This window comes from Humulus lupulus, chromosome 9, assembly GCF_963169125.1.
Source record: "Humulus lupulus chromosome 9, drHumLupu1.1, whole genome shotgun sequence".
NCBI lineage: Eukaryota > Viridiplantae > Streptophyta > Magnoliopsida > Rosales > Cannabaceae > Humulus > Humulus lupulus.
The window spans coordinates 182,672,553-182,693,629 of record NC_084801.1 but is presented as its reverse complement, the minus strand read 5'-3'; the positions used below and the strand labels follow the sequence as shown (position 1 = coordinate 182,693,629).

General features: G+C 32.6%; 2 protein-coding genes and 1 long non-coding RNA gene across 3 annotated transcripts; 2 read left to right on the top strand and 1 right to left on the bottom strand.

The window, feature by feature from the left end:
* The first annotated feature begins 82 nt into the window (after positions 1-82).
* On the top strand, positions 83-922 carry LOC133801476 (uncharacterized). Its single transcript, XM_062239691.1, has one exon. The coding sequence runs from the start codon at positions 352-354 to the stop codon at positions 742-744; it is 393 nt and encodes a 130-aa protein (XP_062095675.1). The 5' UTR covers positions 83-351; the 3' UTR covers positions 745-922.
* Positions 890-3,089, bottom strand: LOC133801475 (short-chain dehydrogenase TIC 32 B, chloroplastic). The gene is made up of 8 exons (XM_062239689.1): positions 2,677-3,089; positions 2,313-2,544; positions 2,142-2,221; positions 1,897-2,050; positions 1,728-1,806; positions 1,566-1,650; positions 1,413-1,459; positions 890-1,302 (listed from the first exon to the last, which is right to left on the bottom strand). Exons 1-8 carry the CDS (start codon positions 2,792-2,794, stop codon positions 1,129-1,131), a joined length of 969 nt encoding a protein of 322 aa, XP_062095673.1. The 5' UTR covers positions 2,795-3,089; the 3' UTR covers positions 890-1,128.
* Positions 3,090-18,438: 15,349 nt separating this feature from the next.
* On the top strand, positions 18,439-20,220 carry LOC133802606 (uncharacterized). The gene is made up of 4 exons (XR_009877400.1): positions 18,439-18,596; positions 18,677-18,751; positions 19,220-19,281; positions 19,998-20,220. It is a non-coding gene; the product is annotated as an uncharacterized LOC133802606 (long non-coding RNA).
* The last annotated feature ends 857 nt before the right edge of the window (positions 20,221-21,077 follow it).

The following is a 21,077-nucleotide window of genomic DNA, read 5'->3' as shown; positions in this document are numbered from 1 at the left end:
GTTGTAGACAGACCAGGCCCCATTGACTTCATTATTTTAAGGACAATAATCTTAGAACTTAGAAGAAAAGAAAGGGTATGTTGACCAAATATTGATACATATCAAGATAGCTAGTTGTTGAGCTTATGTGTGTGTTTGTGTGTGGGAGAGAGAGAGATGGAAAGAGAGAAAGAGAGTTGGTCTCCTGTCCTAACCGAACCCAAAACAACGTCAGCAGTAGTCAATCAAACCTAAACTCCTAACTTAGAAAAGTCGTTGAGATTAGGTTGCCACTTTTAACCATATATACATAAACCAAGCAAGTACTCTTCACCTGTTCTGTTCCCCAACAAAACAGAAATCAGACCAACAATGCTTCGTACTCCTTCTCCTCCTCCTCATCATAATTTGTCAATGACCAACATGCTCATCTCCCACATCCTCCGCCGTTGGCCACTGCTGATCTATGCCATCAGCTGGACCACAGTCCTCACCCTGACAGTGGCAGTGGCATCTTTCTCCCCCGAGCTGGCCTTTGTCTCGGCCATCTCCCCCTCCTCGTCCTCCCGCGCCTGCCAAACCAATAAGGCCATCAGAGTTCCACTAGACATGCCTGGAGAAGTACTCTGCCTGCCATCCTATCTCTTCACCAAGTCCAAGCTTGATCTTATCGTGCCGCCAGTCTTTGCAGCAGCGGTCGTTGCTGGCTCCGCCTTTCTGGTTCGAGCAGCCGCCTTGTGGGAGGACGATGCTCATTCTTACTAGTTCACTTGGATGCTTACGTGCATAGATATATCATAGTTTTTTTGGTTCATTTTTTTTTCCCTTAAAGCCTCAAAAGTTGTCAATTTGCATTAGACTTGTCATTTTTTTTTATCTTCATATGATACTTGCACACAATACAACACCGTTGTAAATAAAGAAAGAGATTGTACTATATCAATACTGATTGAAATTACAAACAGAATCCAACTATTTCAATAAATAACTAGAGGTGGCCTGGCCTAAAATATAAAGCCAAGGCATAATGATGAATAGTGACTGAATTCACTAAGAATCTCTCTCTCACACACTTATTATGATGAATTTTTCTAATTATGAACACAGCATTAAGATTAATGATGAAATAAAGATAAGTAGTTTTTCTGATCAAGACATTGAAGTAGAATTAATCCACTTGTTGCTGTAGTCCCAGAGCTCCCTGGCCAGTTTTTGGTCCCTGGCATAAGCACCAGGCACCATCTCATTACAATCCAGGTAGTATTTCCCAGTTACACCTTTCAGCCTTGGATCCAATGCCACGTAGCATGTTGTGGCTGCCCCCTGTCCATACACACACACACATATATATATATATATATATATTATATTATATAAAGAAACTTCCAACAAAGATGCATGTGATTCTTTCATTCATTCATTAATTACTTTACCTGAGGTACATTCTTCCATAGGAGACATGTAAAAACCTTCAAAATTCCTGCATATATGTATATTCATAATATATATATATATTCATCATGTCATGAGTAGTAATAGTATATAATTATATTATATTATATGAAAATGAAGCATCAGAAACACACTCATCAGAAGAGCAGAATGCCTCATAAGAGGTGTCATTATCAATCCTGGGTGGACTGAATTCACTGTGATGTTTGCTCCTTCTTCCTGCAATAGCATCAAATTTAATGACAGCTTCTTTATTTTCTTTACAAACAAATTTGACTTAAAAGAGTGTAAATGACCTGTAACCGACGAGATAGTTCTCTGGCATGTAATAAGTTGGCCAGTTTGGATTGGCCATATGCTCTTTTGTCAGAATAACTGAAACCCAATAAAAATTATTATAAATATATCTACTTGTACAGAAAAAAAAGTCATTTTTTTAATTTATTGCACCACCCTCATACATACCTACTCTTATCATTGATCTTTTCGAAGCAAATTCCTCCTTCATAAGTGTGGAGATGAGCTATGGAAGACAGATTCACAATCCTGCCTTCAATACCAGTGGTTCTGGCTGTGTCTTTCATTTTATCAAGGAGGAGGTTTGTTAAGAGGAAATGACCTGTTCATAAATCGAATAAAAAAAAATCATAAAATAAGACATAATTAGTCAAGAGAAATAAAGAGAGTTGATTAGTAACTAAATCTTATACCAAGATGATTGGTTGCAAACTGCATCTCTATCCCATCTTCTGAAAGCTGGAATGGGCAAAACATCACACCAGCATTGTTTCTGCAACACACAAGTTTTTCATACATATATATCATTATTTTTGGTAAGAGAAAAGAATATATGGAGTTGAATAGTGATTAGATTAGATTACATTAGTATGTTAAGAGGAAGATGAAGAGCATGGAAGTTATCAACAAATGATCTAACAGATTTGATGGAGCTGAGATCGAGTTTTAGAACATCCACTCTTGCATTTTCTATGTCTTTCACAATCACTTGTTTTGCTTTATTTGCAGCCTCAGTGTTCCTTGCTGCAATGATCACATGGGCACCCCTAAGAGCCAAAACTCTTGAGGTCTCCAACCCAATCCCACTTCCACCTCCTGCAAAAAAAAATTATATTTTTGCTTAGCTCTTGACTGCATACATTTCTAACAAAATGACAAATATATACATAACCACACGATCAATCACTGCATTAGTATCAAAGAAAGAAAGTAATAGATGCTGCTGACCAGTGACAATAACAGTGAGCTTAGATGCATCAATCCCTTGAGTGACTTGCTCGGCCGTGGAGGCTGATCCATAGCCACTCGGGCCTGGTCTCCCAGTCACCAAAGAAAATATGCTCATTTTTTTAATACCTTCTTATTCTATACTTCAGAATGACTTGATTAAATATATATATGTATATTTATAGGAAGAAGAAGAGAGGGTGGTACTTAGGTTATAAATGCAGTTTTTGTTTCATTTGATCAATCTCAATAGTCACACTTATATATAACCAAACCATTCTCAAGAACAAGTTAATGCTCGTCGGTGATGACTCAACCTAGCTGTGCTTATGAGATGTTAAATAGCCTCAACGACCTCTCAACCACTACCTTTCACTATTTCATGAGTCTTATTCCCACATCATAACTCTTTCTCTTAATTGAAAATTAAGGAGCTCAACTTATTCATCTTTCAATTAAGGAGAAAGATAAGCTTGTCAACTCAACTTAATCATCTTTCAATCAAGGAGAAAGATAAGTATGTCAACTCAACTTAATCATCTTTCAATCAAGGAGAAAGAACTTTATCGGCTTTCATTCTTGACTTAAGAAATTTTGTTTATTTCAGCATTATATGGATGTGTATATATATCACATCATTTAAGTAAATAAATTTTCCCATTTTTTATTGGGTCATGTGAATAGTAGTTGGTTGTTGATTCACAATCACACCATACACACACCATTGCTAGTCCTCCAAAAATCCATCTTATCTATCTAATACTCTATGTACTAGAAGCAGCCCTTAAATATTGTACTAGGCAAAATAATTATGAGGTCCCCTCTTTTTCATAAATGCCCTCTTTGTAGTTTTTCACTTGTGTGTCTTTTTTATAACATTTATTTTTTCTACCAAGCCTGCAAATGTTAAAAATGGATCGAAAAAGAATTACAATGCCTTCATAAGCACAAAAAATAAATGCAGCCCAATGTTCATATGTGCTCATCAATACAAATTGGAGTTGAGTTCCACCCAATGCAAATACTAAGTACAATATATATATATATATATAGGGAAGTTCTCTTATTGGGGCTTCACTTTAAGTCCTATTGGTAGGACTCTCAGTGTTCTTAACTTGTGAATAGTTTTCGGCGCGATTTTTTTTATGACCATGTATATTGTAGCTATTAAGAGCATCCTGCAAATTTTCAGAAAATTTCGAATAGTTTACAGTACCGAAAACTAGGTTCAAACATGTTGTTGCACGCGTGACTAATTTTTTTTATGCGTTGAGAAAATTCCAAATACTAAAATTTTCCTTGGGTCCCCAATACTCACGGGTCGATAAATACTGAAAGACCTACCGATAGGACTTAAAATAAAGCTCCTATAGAAAAATTGTCCAATATATTTATTTATGTGTGTAGTAAGAAATGTAGTTGTGCTATGCTAAACCTATGAATAAAAATGTTGAGGTTGCATGCCCCATGGGAACAAGCAGATCTTGTGTTGTGTCATACTATAACCAAATATCATAATGAGTTTGCATTTGCCAATTTCTCATATGGGTCGAATCATTTTCTCATCTTTGTCTTCTTTCATCAATACCAGATTGATCATGTTTTTAAAAATTACAAAAGCAAAAGTATGTCATGGTATATACTGTATAAATTAGGGCCCATATGGTTGAATATAGTTGAAGTTGATGAGGCTTTTCACGTGGAGTTCCCTCTCAAACAATAAATGAAATGATGCTATATAACAAGGAAAGGGACTGAGATGCAGTCAGGTGATATTGGCAGATAATAAGTTTAGGTTTTAACCCAAAACAAAAAAACCAAAAAAAAAAACCAAAAAAGTTATATCTCATTATGACATAAATATAATGGTGATTGTGCCAGATTTCCATAGAACCGCAAATATGGATGTAGAACACCATCATTTTTTAGAGCAATGTGAGCTTATACGTACGAAAATCATCATCTTGACATACTTAATGCATGTTTATTAATGAATTGTTTGAGTGCATCACTTGGTGACCTCAAATTTAGTCACAAAACATATTCATATTTTCACCACTACTAGCTAGCTAGCTACTACTACTATGATTAATGTACATGTAGGTTTGGCAAGTTGGTTCATATTGTTTGTTTTTTGTCAAATCAGTCCCTATCCCCAACTTTTAATTTTTGAGACAAACACGTTTTTAGGCCTAATTCTAAAAAATAAAATAATTACAACAAATAAGACTTGGTCCTCATGTGGGTGAGTAAAGTGAAATTGTAGCTGTTATATTATTTTATAATATAATGTTTTAGATTAAATAAATGTGACATAGAGTGTCACATATTGTAGTATATAATAGAGAGTTACATTATTTGGATATAAGTAAAATATCCAAACATGTAACATATTTGGTGTTACAAATTCATCACAAATTTGTAACTCCTAAAATATCACCTATTATTGTGTAGATTTGTTGTTACACAATTTTGAGATGAATTTCTTAAAGTCATATGAGAAATGGCTGATAGATATGTGATTTTAACTCCCATATTGTGTATAGAAGTTACAAAATCAAGTGGGAATAAATTGGAACGTTTTGAAAAAAAATTGAAAAAATAGTTGCTGGAACTGACTGAGGGCCGCGGCGCTTGTTACCAGGCGCCGCGGCCCTAGTGTCTGATAGCCTCTTCCAACTTTGATTTTTATCCAATTTTGAACGTTTCCAAAAGCAAAGTAACTCCCAAATCTCTATTTTAATTCCATAAAATATCAAATTAATCATTGGTAACAGCCATGGGGGTTAGTGGAATTTGAAATTCAAAGGGTGTCTCAAAACTCTATAAATAAGAGCCTAATGGTCACTTGTAAGACACAACATTTCTATCCATTAGAGCACTTGGCTAGAAGCACCTTGAGGCTTGATAATTCCAGAAAGCTTTTCCAATATCTGAGAGAGATCCATTGGTGCTTGAGTTAGGGGGAAATAAGCTTTTGGACAAAGGTTTTAAACCTTGTTCAAGTTGGTGATCCCCAACCCTCTTCACTTAGGTTGTGTAAGTGAGAGTTTCTTGCATTTCTGTTCTTCTTTCTATTGTATTGTTTTCTTCTTATTCTCTTGTTCCTTTACTTGTATTTCTTGTTCAAGAGTTGTAATCTTTTCTTTACTTTTGTTTCAAATACTTTACTTTATTTGTAACATTTTGCTTAGAGTTGTATTTTACTATTCTCTTCTTCTTCATCATCTTCTTCATTTCCTTTTTATTTGTATTTTCAGTTATAGAGTTGTAACACTTTATTTAATCAATCATTGTCTATTGTAATATTTTGCATAGAGTTGTAATATTATTATCAATTTCCATTGAGGCAAATTTATATTTTCCTAACATTCAAAAGCTTAACCCCTTTTTGTTTCAATGGAAGGGGAGACTATCAAAATCATGAATTAAGACCTAGTGAGGTTGGATAGGTTTGATGGATCCCATTGAACTAGGTGGTAAGACAAGGTAAGTGTAAATGTATACTCTCTTTTGTATTATAATGATGAAATTTTATTTCATGTATTAGCATATTTTCCAAATGTTGATATATGAATAATTGTGTAAATGTTTAACATGTTAATATAATATGAGATACATTGTAACATAGGTTACACATCTATTTGTGAAAGTTAAGTCCTTAGAAATGAACTTTTGAGAAGCTCAACATAATCTAGTGATTGTTAATCTTATGTGTATGCTATATGTGATATAGTAAGACATACATTTGACATAAATTAATTTTTGAGAATTTATAAAGCATAATAATTAGGTAGTTTTTTACATGCCTATATATTGATTTTGTGAATCAATAGAATATATCAATATGTGAATGATATTTGTGATATATTTACAATATAATTATGAGATTCAAAATGCATGCTAATATGATGGGTATATGTTGACAAATTATGTTAAATTTCTTTGAGACATAATTATGTTAATATATAAAAGTATATTGAGATATACATGAGAATTATCATGATTATTATGGTGTTTCATATAATATGATAATTAAGGTGATTGTTACACCCAGATTTCGAGCCTTAAGAATTGTGATCTCGAAAGCTGGATTCGTCAGGAATGGGCTTGTAATGTCTGGAACACGTGTCCGCCACCTAGGCATCGAACCTACAAAGCAGGGGCAACCTCGAAGATGGTAGCCTTGAAATCCTCACAAGCTCAAAAGGCAGACATCGAAGTACGTCTGTTCTCGGATGACCTCGGATCAGGGGCTCCGAGCCTGACATAAGTATGAGTTCGAAGCCACATGATCTCGGGGAAAATGCTACAGCTTGAAAGTCATTAAGAGACCTGGGTGGGCACGACACTGACGATGTAGATTGATAACTTTGAATATCCTAGTGAGTCATTTTGGAGAGACGCGGTCTACATTCATTATTGTAAATCCCCTATAATAAAGGGGTATTTATTATTCAGTTATACGCCCCCTGATCTTCAGGGGACGTTTCCTTGTATATAGGAGTTACAGGCTTTTAATGCCATTAAATTTATTTACATATACAGAATAACTTCCCGAAATGTGTGGGATAGTATTATGAAATCTCCTCTATAAATAAAGAAGTCATGCACTATTGTAAATGACCGAATTTTTGTGATCTTGAGAGAAACTCTAGAGAATTCATTCTTGAAGAATTTCCAGAAATCATCTTAAGTTCTAATAACAAAGACTCGTGGACTAAGAAGAGTTAACTGCTGAACTACGTAAAAAATCATGTTTGTCTCATTGTATTTTTCTGGCCATAACCATTTACTATTTTCGTGCTCTTATTTCACTGTTAACGAAAACGGCGTCAACAGTGATAATAATATAAATATGTTTTATCATATTTTATTGCAATGTGATGAATTACCATTTATTTGGTAAATAAAGAGAACTATTTGAGAAATTAAAATTTCTCATTTAAGTGTTGACCATCTCAACTTATGAGATAAGAAAAGATGAACCTAAAAGGGTTACATCTTTTGATAAGAGTCTTGCTATTGCAAGAAAATGGATTAAGAGAATCCAAAATTATGGAATGAAATATTGACCTATAGGCTTGGAGTCTAAAGTGTGGTCAAAAGATAAAAGATTCGAGAATTACTTAGTGACAATAATTCTCAAATATTTAATGTCTCAATGAGGTGACATTACAAAATTGGAGAAGCAATTTTGAATCTTTATACCAATAGTGAATAAGGTTGAAGAGAATTTTATTCATTCTTGTTAAAGATGGTGATATGTTTTAAATTAATCTCAATGAGGAGATAATTTTTTAAACTAAAGCATTAGAAATCAAAGTCTTTAAATAAATCATTGAGAGTTTATTTTCTTTGATTTAAGTGCTTAAAAATTGACATCTTCAAATTGACTTTGATGAGAAAATCAATGGATGTCAAAATGATGTTTTCAAAAGAATGTCAAAAAGACTCTTAGAAAACGCACAAAAGTTGTTTAAGTCATTTTGAGATCATTTAGACAACTAAAAGCGAAATTAGTGATTATTTGCTTGAAAATTTTCACATGGTATTTATATCTTCATATGAGTTATGGAAAGGAAGAAAACCCAACATAGGGTACTTCAAAGTGTGGGGGTGTCTTGCATATTGCAAGAAAAACGAACCTAATAGAACAAAGTTAGGTTCAAGAGCCATAAAGTGTGTTTTTGTTGGTTATGCCAACAATAGCAAAGCTTATAGGCTATTAGACTTAGAGTATAATATTATGATTGAATCTAGAGAAGTTGAATTCTTTGAGAATATGTTAGGTGACAACAATTCTCAAGCTTCAACATCTCTAAAGGAGAATTTGTTATATGAGAACAATTCTCAAGCTTCTACATCCAAAGTTGATTCTCAAGAGGAGAATTCTCAAAAGGATGTAAGCAACCCTTTGAACCTAGAAGAAGTCAAAGGCTTAAAAATCATAAAAGTCTAGTAGTGGATGAGATAGATTCTCAATGAATTTCATTCTACATGGTAGAAGGAAATAGAGAGGAAGTCATTAGGAAAATTCCTATTGTACTTCTCGTTGAGGATGATCCTAAGACTTATAGAGAAGCTATGCAATCAAGAGATTGTGCATTTTGGAAAGAAGCCATCAATGATGAGATGGATTCCATTCTCTCCAATAACACTTGAGAATTGGTAGACCTCCCACCAGGGTCTAAGCCAATTGGGTGTAAGTGGGTATTTAGGAGAAAAATACCACACTGATGGCACTATCCAAACCTTTAAAGCTAGATTAGTAGCTAAAGGGTTTAGGCAAAAAGAGGTTATCGATTATTTCGATACCTATGCGCCTGTTGCAAGAACAACTTCTATAAGAATTTTGTTCGCTTTAGCTTCTATACACAACTTGTATGTTCATCAAATGGATGTCAAAACGGCATTCCTTAATGGTGACCTCAATGAGGAGGTCTATATGGAACAACCTGAAGGGTTTGTCCTACCAAAATATGAACATAAAGTTTGTAGACTTGTAAAATCCTTATATGGATTGAAACAAGCTCCCAAGCAATGGCATGAGAAATTTGATCAAGCCATCATGTCTAATGGGTTTAGACATAACAATGGAGACAAGTGTTTGTATTCCAAAACTTGTAAGGGATATGTGATCATTGTTTGCTTATATGTGGATGACATGCTTATTCTAAGTAATAGCATGAAAGGGATAGAAGAAACGAAGATGTTTCTATCATCAACCTTCATGATGAAAGATCTTGGAGAAGTTGATACCATACTCGGTATCAAAGTAAAGAAACATAGTGAGGGTTTTGCACTAGGGCAAGCCCACTACGTTGAGAAAGTATTGAACAAATTTAACCATCTCAAGGTTAAAGATGTCAATACTCCATTCGATCATAGTGTAAAACTAGAGAAGAATGAAGGAAGAGCGGTGGCTCAATTGGAGTACGCTAGTGCTATAGGGAGTCTAATGTACACTGCCCAGTGTACTAGACCTGATATAACATTTGCGGTAAGTAAACTTAGTAGGTTTACAAGTAATCCAAGTGTGGATCACTGGAAGGAAATTGGAAGAGTCCTAGGTTATCTCAAGAAAACCAAAGGACTAAACCTTCACTACTCCAAATTTCCTTCGATATTAGAAGGATATACAGATGCAAGTTGGATATCCAATATTGGGGACAACTTGTCCACAACTGGTTGGGTATTTACACTTGGTGGAGGTGCAATTTCTTGGGGTTCCAAGAAACAAACCTGTATATCTCATTCCACTATGGAAGCAGAGTTCATAGCTCTAGCTGCTACCGACAAAGAGGCCGAATGGTTAAGGGATCTGTTGATAGAGATTCCCCTAATCAAAGAGAATGTATCTACTATATCGATACATTGTGATAGCCAAGCGACATTGGCTAGAGCATACATCGGAGTGTATAATGGGAAGTCTAGACACATTAGTCTAAGACATGGATATGTAAGAGAATTGATTCAAAGAGGAGTCATCTCAATATCCTATGTGAGAACAAGTGAAAATCTGGCGGATCCTTTCACTAAGCCACTAACGAGGGATTTAGTGGCCGCATCATCTCGAGGGATGGGACTTAAACTCCCTAAAGAGATTCACGATTGACGGTAACCTATCTTAACACTAGTTATTCAACCAGTGTTAGGTTCAATAGGTAATAACAAGTCAATCAATTGAATATTAGTTGTACTCAAAACAAGTCCCATCTGAGATATTGAGTATTTGTGTGTTACCAAGTGGAGGGTTAAAACCGAAAGGTTTTTTAATAGAATTCAGTCTTGTAAAGACAAGTATTTTTTGTAACAAAATACTGTAAGAATTCTACCTATATGGACCTAGGGGTGGTGCCGCCTCTCATGAGAATTGGGAGTATTCTCAAGAACGTCCACGAATGGAAAGTGCACATGGCCATTAACAGTGCAAAGCGAGACATAGAGGTCTCAAGTGAACATCGCAAAGGTGTGTGTATTATCACCGATTTGTCATCATGAAAAGATGGTTCAATGCCTAGTGTAATCAAATTTTCGACAAATTTTGTGATAATTACACTATAGTAAAGTTCAAGTTGAAAAACACTTTACTTTATGCATCAATGCAATGACTCCTATAAGAGAGAGTTCTTATTTAATCAAGTGAGGGATATGTTATATTTTTAAATATAATGATTGATTAAATACGTGTTACAATAGATGACTATTTAATCTAGTGGGGGAATGTTATATTATTTTATAATATAATGTAATATTATATTATTTTATAATATAATGTTTTAGATTAAATAAATGTGACATAGAGTGTCACATATTGTAACATATAATAGAGAGTTACATTATTTGGATATAAGTGAAATATCCAAACATGTAATATATTTGGTGTTACAAATTCATCACAAATTTGTAACTCCTAAAATATCACCCATTATTGTGTAGATTTGTTGTTACATAATTTTGAGATGAATTTCTTAAAGCCATATGAGAAATGGCTGATAGAGATGTGATTTTAACTCCCATATTGTGTATGGAAGTTACAAAATCAAGTGGGAATAAATTGGAACGTTTTGAAAAAAAACTGAAAAAATAGTTGTTGGAACTGACTGAGGGCCGCGGCGCTTGTTACCAGGCGCCGCGGCCCTAGTGCCTGACAGCCTCTTCCAACTTTGATTTTTATCCAATTTTGAACGTTTCCAAAAGCAAAGTAACTCTCAAATCTCTATTTTAATTCCATAAAACATCCAATTAATCATTGGTAACAGTCATGGGGGTTGGTGGAATTTGAAATTCAAAGGGTGTCTCGAAACTCTATAAATAGGAGCCTAATGCTCACTTGTAAGACACAACATTTCTATCCATTAGAGCACTTGGCTAGAAGCACCTTGAGGCTTGATAATTCCAGAAAGCTTTTCCAATATCTGAGAGAGATCCCTTGGTGCTTGAGTTAGGGAGAAATAAGCTTTTGGACAAAGGTTTTAAACCTTGTTCAAGTTAGTGATCCCCAACCCTCTTCACTTAGGTTGTGTAAGTGAGAGTTTCTTGCATTTCTGTTCTTCTTTCTATTGTATTGTTTTCTTCTTATTCTCTTGTTCCTTTACTTGTATTTCTTGTTCAAGAGTTGTAATCTTTTCTTTACTTTTGTTTCAAATACTTTACTTTATTTGTAACATTTTGCTTAGAGTTGTATTTTACTATTCTCTTCTTCTTCATCATCTTCTTCATTTCCTTTTTATTTGTATTTTCAGTTATAGAGTTGTAACACTTTATTTAATCAATCCTTGTCTATTATAATATTTTGCATAGAGTTGTAATATTATTATCAATTTCCATTGAAGCAAATTTATATTTTCCTAACATTAGCTTCTATGCATCCTAGTGTCTCATATTTAAAAAAATATGCCAACTTTACTATTTTGGAGGACAAAATTGATGCAAAATATTGTTCTATCAAAGTTAGAATTTGGGAAATAATTTTGATGTAAAATTGAAATAAAGCATCAATAATTTGCTAAAAATGGCACTAAAAACATGAATTTAGTTGCCAAAATTATTTTTTTTTAGAAAATAGTGAAAGTTTGGCATGTGTAGATCTTAAAAAAAATATACTAAAATTAAAAAAAAAATCATTTTAAATAGACAACCAAGTGAAAAGTTATGACTTTTTAAAGTTCTTATAAAATTTTATGCAAAATTTTAACCACATACAGAGTTTCTTCAATTTTTATTAAAACCATCGAATTGCATCAAAAATTGACTTCCATAATCAAGTTTTGATGGAACCATGATTTGCATTGCTTTTGAATTCCAAAATCAAGTTTGTATTGAACTATCGATTTTGCATTTCTTTTGACTTTCTAAATCAAGTTTTGAGTGAACCATTGATTTCGACTTTCAAAATTAAGTTTTGATAGAACCATTGATTTTATCTTCCAAAATTAAGTTTTGACGGAACTATTGATTCGTATCAAAATTGTTTGGAATTTTGCAAATTTCATATTTCATGAGGTAAAAAATCGTAAGCAAAATAAAAGAATTATGCACAGAAGTATTCGAACCATATATAAACTATTGCCTTAAGTGAAGATTTTCATAGGTTTAAGTTTTGAATCATTAAAAATATTAAAAAAAAAATTGATGTATATGTAGAGTAATGGTATGGTTGATAGTTCGTTCGATGGTCAGGGTGACGTTAATGGAGGTTGGCGTTGAGGTGGTGCTCTGTCGTCACAGGTAGAGAGAGAAAAAAAAAATGAAAATGAGAGGAAATGAGAAGTAGAAATAGATAGCATAATTTTGTAATAATTAGTAAACTTGGCATAATTAATAACTATGAAGTATTAGAAAGCATATATCTTCAAATTCTGCCATATAAATCAAATCTAAAATTACTCAAAAGTATGAAATTTCCCAAGAAGATAAAACAAGCTCTTAATAGTAATATATTGGTCTAGTGTAGCCTTTATTTTGAACTTTGTGTGTTAGCCTCTAGTAAGATATATAGTTTTCTCTTGTTTTTGGGCTTTATCAATTGTGGACATTAAATCTAATATGAGAATTTTAAAACTTTTACACAAATATGACTTTTTCAACTTTTCTCATTTTTTTAAGGAATGACTTGTTTTAGTCAAATATATGAAATTTATTTTCCCATATTTTTTTAAAAATCTTTACTATTAATTAATATAGATTACTTTACTTTTGTCATTTTGTATGTTGTATTATGTTTTTTTTATTATTATTATTGACCATTCATTAGTTTTTACATTTAAAAAAAAAAAACTTTTTAATTATAATTTAGCTGATTTGCTCAATTTCGTACGTATTATATTCCCATTTTTTTCTTAAATAAAATTTTCCAATACTATTTTATTATCTTTATATATTATAAATATGGGATTAATGAAAAATGTTGGTTTACATTAGATTTAATATTTTTTTATAGTTTGATTACACTATTAGTTTTAAAGTCATCTAAATTAAGTAAATAAATCTAAAAAAACAAAAAAATAATAAAGTCATCTATATAAGGTAAATAAATTAAAAATAAAAATAATAAATGAGTCATAATAATTTTTCATTATATATTTTAAAATTTCATATTAAATTATTTAAATTACTCTATCAATTATATTTTCAAAACTATAATAGTGACATAAGACATAAATATACATAACCGAAAAACTATGCTTTTTCGATGCAAAATCGATGTTGCTTCGATGTTCTTGCGATGCAATCATGAAAACTTGATTTTTTTTGCCAAAACGATATTTTTTCGATGCAAAATCAATGTTGTTTTAATGTTCTTGCAATGCAATAATGAAAACTTGATTTTTTTTTTTTGCCAAAACGATGTTTTTTCGATGCAAAATCGATGTTGTTTCGATGCTCTTGCGATGCAATCATGAAAACTTAAATTTTTGTCAAAACGATGCTTTTTTTATGCAAAATCAATGCTTTTTGATACACAATCGATGTTGTTTTGATGTTTTTGTGATGCAATTATGAAAACTTGATTTTTGAAGAAAAAAAACAATGATTTTTTAATGCAATTTCGATGTTTTGTGCTAAAATTTGATAAAAAACTTTGGAGGTTCATATCTTTTCAATCAAATGTCCATTCTAGTTGATTTTTTTTTTAATTCTAGTATTTTTTTTCGAGATTTACAAGATTAGATCATGTAAAATTTTAAAATTTGTATGTAGAACACACAATTTCGATGATTGCATTTTGAATCATTAAAACATAAAAAAAATGAAGAGAGATATTCGATGGGATTCTTCAATGGTGATAGAAGGTGGCAGCGCCAATGGAGAGGACGATGGTAATGATGATAGAGAATGAGAGAGGGGATGAGAGATAGTTTTAGAGAGAGGGGCAATTGTGTCCAAATTTTACAAAATGACATAATTTTTGGATAATTAATTTTGTTAGCATATTTATGGTATATTATAATACATAATATGTCATATTTCCCTTTCAAAATATACTGTACAACAACAAATTTCACGTACAAATTTACTTTTTCCATTTTTTTTTTTTTAGATTTAGGTTAAGTATTAGATTACCATCATGTTTTAATATGTGTACAATCACCATATTACTTGAAATAATATCACCCATATTATTGTAAATATGAGTAACAGGTTATAATGCAATTTAAAAATAAGAAAAATGGTAATTGATTACTCTGGCATATGTTTAATTTATCGGTAATCAATTACCCATATTTATTACCTATATTACCGTAAATATAGGGAATTAGTTATCATGTAATATGAAACTAAGAAAAATAGTAACTCATGTGATGGTAACCAGTTACTACTATCAAATTAGTTTTTTTTATTCACAAGTGTTGTATGAAATTGTTTCCACCTTAAAAATTATACTATATGTGTATGTTCTAACCGTGTTTATTAATTATATTTAATAAAATACAATAACTACTTAGGGCCGGTCCTTATGCATAGGTGGGCTTGTGCCTAGGCCCCCAAATAAAAATGCCCAAAAGTGATATTTTTTTTATACAAAAATACCATTTTATATATAAATATTGTAAAAATACTAAAATTTGCCTTGGGCCCCCAATACTCATGGGCCGGCCCTGTAACTACTTGATCTCCTTTTAATTAACTTGCTACTGATTTTTTAAATATAAAAACACCACACATTAACTTGTTACCAATTTTTTAGTTTCAAATTGGTAATTGGTTACTACTATGGAAAATCGATACAATAACTTGGTTACCAAACTTTTATGTTTTCAACAGAAACATGTTACTCTTTTTTATAATCTAAAAAATACTACACATTAACTACTTTAACTTTTTTTTGTTAGTTTCAAATGGGTAATCCATTACTACTATGAAAAATATGATCACTAATTGGTTACTAAACTTTTTACGTTTTCAATGGTACTTATCATATTTTTAGGATTTCATAGACTAATTACTAGTTGCCACTATAATTTAAAAAAAAAAAAAACTATTATAGTGGTTATGTGGATGCTCATGGCCTAAATATAAATGAGCTTATCCCATTTATTCCTATTACTATTATCACAAAAATTAAACACAATAATAATTATTTGATATAACATATTGTGTCAAATAGAAACATGAATCATTATTAAATTTAATATACATATGGTCGAATTCTAGTTAGAATAATTTTTAGTTTTCTTACCATTTATTATTGAATTGAATCCACTCAATTTTAATTAAATGAATTTTTGTTCTAAACCATGTTGATGTGCCAAGTTAGAAAGATCCTGCAATAAGATTCTCCATCTCCACCATGGTTAAAGTATTTTCCATTGAACAAGTTGAGAGAGAAAGAGTGACGTTCAGTCGTGCCATTGACGGAAAGGAAGAGCCAGAAAAAGAAAAAGGAAGAAGATGAAGTTCAGTGGCTACCGATCTCGATCCCATGTTTACTTACAAGATACATATGTTGGAATATTTTATAACTATATATATTAAAAAATTAATTTGTTATAACTAATTGAATTTTTATTTATTTAATATATCAAAATTAATTGTCAACATTTATCTGTTAAGTCCAATTTGAACTTCCTAACAAATGGAGGAAATATATCAATTAAGTTGAGAGAATATCCCAATCTCTGTAACTGTGAAAGAGACTCTGATGGTAGGTCTCACCCTATAAAAATAGAGTACTGGTCCCCAAACTCACTGCTCATTCTGACTTTCAGTAACTCCATCTAAAGAGATAGTGAGAGCTTGGAAGCCCGTGTACTCGTTATAATTTCTCTTATTTTCTTTCTTTTCTTTTGTAGATCTAAAGTTTATAGAACGAGATTATCAATAGCAATGGCTGGAGGTACAATATTTGATTATACTATTTTATGTAACAATCTGTTTATTCCGCATTAAGATTGTTATGCATCTAGATTAATTTTAATCTAATAACATATATATATATAAAAAAAATTAGGTAGAGTTTATATAATTAGGGAGCGTTTGTGGTACAACATATTTGTTTGCCATATTGGTATGACACTATACCATTTTTGGTAGGTGAATAAGTTAAGACCTCATTTCTTTTATATAATAGTGTTCGTTGTAGTAATAGCAAATTTCTCATATGTTTCTGGAAAATTATAAATAATTTATTGTGCCGAAAGCAAAATTTAAACATGGATAATATATTTTGTTGTACCAATACATTACTACTTGTTTTAGGCAAAATAAATATTTAGAATTTCCAAAAAACATGCGAAAAATTTGTCATGACTATAATGAACATCATTATATAATATATATAGAAGATTTTTTAATGGTTACTACTCATAGGTACTAACAATTATGATTATGTGACAACATAGTGACTTATAGCAAGTCACTAACATGTAAATATTTGTTTTCTACATTAATTTTGAATTTAGTTTTTTTTTGTCATAATTAATGTTATTTCCAATTAATGAGAGACACTAGCTGTTTACCGAGATTTTCGGCAACTATCTTAATGAAGGGTATTTACTGATAATAATAATGAAAATGGAAGATCGACGCAAGAGTTTTACGTGGTTGGGGCGTTAACTAGCCTTAGTCCACGAGTCCATGTATAAATCTGTATTAGAGCTAGGATAAGCTTTTACAATGGAGTTTTCTAATTATATTTGAACATGGGTTCTGCCTTCTCTCCCTTTTCTACGTTGTATTACAACTTGTATTTATAAGACGAGGGAGACATCTGGTTTGGGCCGGATCTGACCCGGACCCATCCGAGGAATGTGCACAAGGGACCTCCCTAGTGGAGGCCCCAGCTAAAAAGATATACAGCACACCAACTCCAAACCAGCTCAGGCCCAATTAGTTGCCCTGAGACGCAAGCATTCCCCCGACAAAACGGCGCTTTGGCTCTGACCACTTCGAGTCGCGAGGCCGATTTGGGAGACAAGACCGGTCAGAGTACTTGGCTGTGCAGTCCTGACACGCCAGCAGATAATCCCAAGGTGACCCTTTCTGCAGGTGAAAAGTGGGGGGACAAGGCTCACGCGAAATGAGGCGGTTTCAGTGTCCTGGATGTAGCACCCACATTATTTTGATATATATAGCCAATAATCACATGATTGCATTGCATTACATATCATACAATATGTATAATTTGAGCATATGCATATTCTTATAAGTGTTCTCATGTATAAGTATAAAAGTTGTGTATGTGATGTCTATATGTATGCTCAATATTATTAACCTTGTGGAATTTGAGTTGTCTTTTATGGGTGTTTGATGTGCTCAAGATATAAGAAAGTATGAAAAATATGGACAAGGCATGGAATTAAGTGATGAAAGTGAGATATAGAAGGCAAAATAGGTTAAGTAGTGAAAAATAGTACAATGTTGATTACTAGTATTTCGGTGTAAAATTGAGTATTTATGGATTTACCAAATGTAATCGAGGTATGATTAAGGTCTCATTGATGATGTAAAAATGGTTTTAGAACCATTAGATCAATTCTTGATGGGAGGTATACATAATCAGTGGTATTGATGCAAAGTCAAAACGAGCTTAGCATAAGTGCACTACGCTCGATCGGGTAAGCATAACTATTGGGTATGAAGTCATATGGACCTAAGGTTTGGTGTGAGTGTTTTACACATAAGGATAATAGGCCTAGCAGATTATTAAGTCGAAATTATTGAAGTGATAAGGTTTTCATAAGTCAAAAGGTGAAATGATGAGATGAAAGGTGTCAACTTTTGACAATAAGGCTAAATCATTGAAAATAAGGAATTTTCATCAAACCTTATCACTTTGCACGACCATTATTCTGAAAAACAGAGAGAAAAGAAAACCAAAAACCATTTCTTGGCTGGTTTGAAGAAATTCTAAGGAGATCCAAGTGAAAGCAAAGCCAAAGAAGTAGATTAAGCTTAGTTCTAGCCTTTTTATGGTAAGTTCTTGTACTTGGAAGTTAAACTATGTTTTTGAATTTTTCTGAAAGCTTATATATGGTGTTTTATCATTTTTAAGATATTTCTTGGGGTTTCCAAGTGGTTTGAGGTTTAGAAAAGCTTGAAGAGATTGTTTTCACCGAAAAGTTGCTCGGTAAGTGAAATTTTGTGTTTTATGAGGTTTTTGGGGTTCTTGGAGTACAAGATGATTTTTGGTTATTTGATTGAGTTTATAAGAGAGTATATATGTTTATAAATGTTTTAATAGATGTGGAGACTCATTTAATTTGGATGATGATCTAGGAGATAAGAATTTTATCAAAATCGGTATATGATAACTTTATGATGAATCATGTTGGTATTTGGGATATATGGTTATGGCAGGTTAATTGATGTTGATTATTGGTGGATTTTGATATTTGAGGATAGCTAAAATTAAGGGGAAACTCTGTCAAAATTTCCCCAAATGTCTAAGATAAATCTAATGCTCGATCTAGGTGGTTTAAGGCGTTTTAGGCATGTTTTGGGTATGAAAGTTGATATGATGTTTTATGGGTATTTTTAAATGATATTTCAATGTCTTACTGCCTTCATTGTGATGAGAAATCCATGCCATTGTCAGGATAAGCATATCAACACCTAAGACATCACTTGTTACACGGTGAAATATATTGTGGACAAAAGGTAAGTAAAGTACTCAACTGCAACACAAGAATTATGTGTTATGTGAAAGTATGCATTATATGAATATTTTGTGAGTAAGTGGTATTAACATACAGTGACACTTCATCATAAATTTGTATGCATGGCATAATAGTGATATGGTAAATTATTATATGATATAAGACCATGCATGATATTATGATGATTAATTATATGATACCTTTGCAAGTTTTGTGCAACATAAAAGAAAGTTGTAATAAGAAGTTAAGTTCAGTGCCACTGTTTTGAAAAGGCAAATGAAAGTGTTAATAAGTGTAAACGGAGGCCTATAGTAGGCTTATAGTGGCTGCCCAATAATTTGGGCTAGGTTTAGTGAACCAATTATATTGTTTGCCATATTTCCGTTTTTATTTCTCCTCCATATGAGTTATTGTTATATGTATTGACACCACAGTGTGTGGCCGCCTTAACTCTTGAGCCTGACGGGGCAACGATGGAATAAGGTTTTTAATGTGCCCTACTGTGGTGATGGCTAGCCGGAGGAGAACCCATGGGATTTTATATTGTATGTGTAACAAGCCCTGTAGGCATTGACCAATTCAAACAGTGTGCACAATATTAAGGGGCCCAAAATTTAAAAAGAAGTTGTGTATGTCCATTGATATTGGGTAATCATTAGCATTGCATGCATTACTTTGCTTACTGAGCTTTAGGCTCACAGTTGTCTTGTGTTGCAGGTAGAGAAAGAAATGTGTGAATGACATGAGGAGAACTGAAGCATGGTCCTGACCCTGATTTGTACATATGAACATATCGACCTTTTGTGGGTTATTTCAATTATTAGTGAGATGTTTGTAATAAAGTGTGAAGTTATGTTTTGAAAATAAATTGGGTTATTTAATACTTATGTATAATATGTTTGAGACCCACTTTATGTTTAATGTAAATAATGTGAAATAAGTTTTCAAGTTTTAAAAAAAAAAAAAAAAAAAAAATGTCCAAACTTTTGCAGTAATAAATTATGATATAGTTTTAAAACGTAACACCTCAAATATGGTTTTAACTAAAATAAGTGAGGGTGTTACACTGGACGCCTGGGGAAGAAGCGGTCCAGGTTCGTTTACCCCTGGCCCGCTACATTTACTCCGAGCCCGGACCATTCCAGGGCCGGGACGGGGATGCGATGGCCGCGACAGTCCAGGCACTCCGGACATTGCCGGGACCGTTCAAGCTGGAGACGAACCCGGAGGAACGTCCTGGACCCATATATGCAGGCCCAGTCCGGAGTCCTCGGGCAAGGCCCAAATACCGAGTTGGTCCCCTGACCGTGGGCCGGGGCGAAGGCCCAAAACCCTGACAGGAAATGGGGATAACACTAGCTATATTTAGAAATTAACATGCATTTGAAAAATGAAAAATTTACAATATTATATTTTCATAATAAATACACGATTTTCATCAGATAACCTTTCCAAAATTTGAAAAAATCAAATTTTATTTTTAGAAATATTAATTAACAACTATAAATATAGATCATTGATCTTAATCTAATAGTTAATATTAAAATAATCATCAATAGGTAGTAACCATTAAAATTATATATATTTATATATAGTTACAAAGCCAAAGATTTAATACGGTGGGAGTAGTTTAAGTACAAAAAAATAGTGGGGCATATTAAGCAACAACAAAAATATTATACTAATATGTATTATATATATACATATATAAAATTGAAAATTTTCAATTAAAAAAAAAAAGAAATTTGAGTGGAGGCAGCTGCCACACAACTTTGCAAGTGACTTTGTGAAAGCAAG

What these genes read in the sequence shown, in the direction of transcription:
- LOC133801476 (XM_062239691.1), top strand. Translation starts at nt 352, where the DNA reads ATGCTTCGTACTCCTTCTCCTCCTCCTCATCATAATTTGTCAATGACC.
- LOC133801475 (XM_062239689.1), bottom strand. Translation starts at nt 2,794, where the DNA reads ATGAGCATATTTTCTTTGGTGACTGGGAGACCAGGCCCGAGTGGCTAT. An exon ending in AAGATCAATGATAAGAGTAG is followed by an intron (nt 1,807 to 1,896) that starts GTATGTATGAGG and finishes ATTGGGTTTCAG; the next exon opens with TTATTCTGACAAAAGAGCAT. An exon ending in AACTATCTCGTCGGTTACAG is followed by an intron (nt 1,651 to 1,727) that starts GTCATTTACACT and finishes ATGCTATTGCAG; the next exon opens with GAAGAAGGAGCAAACATCAC.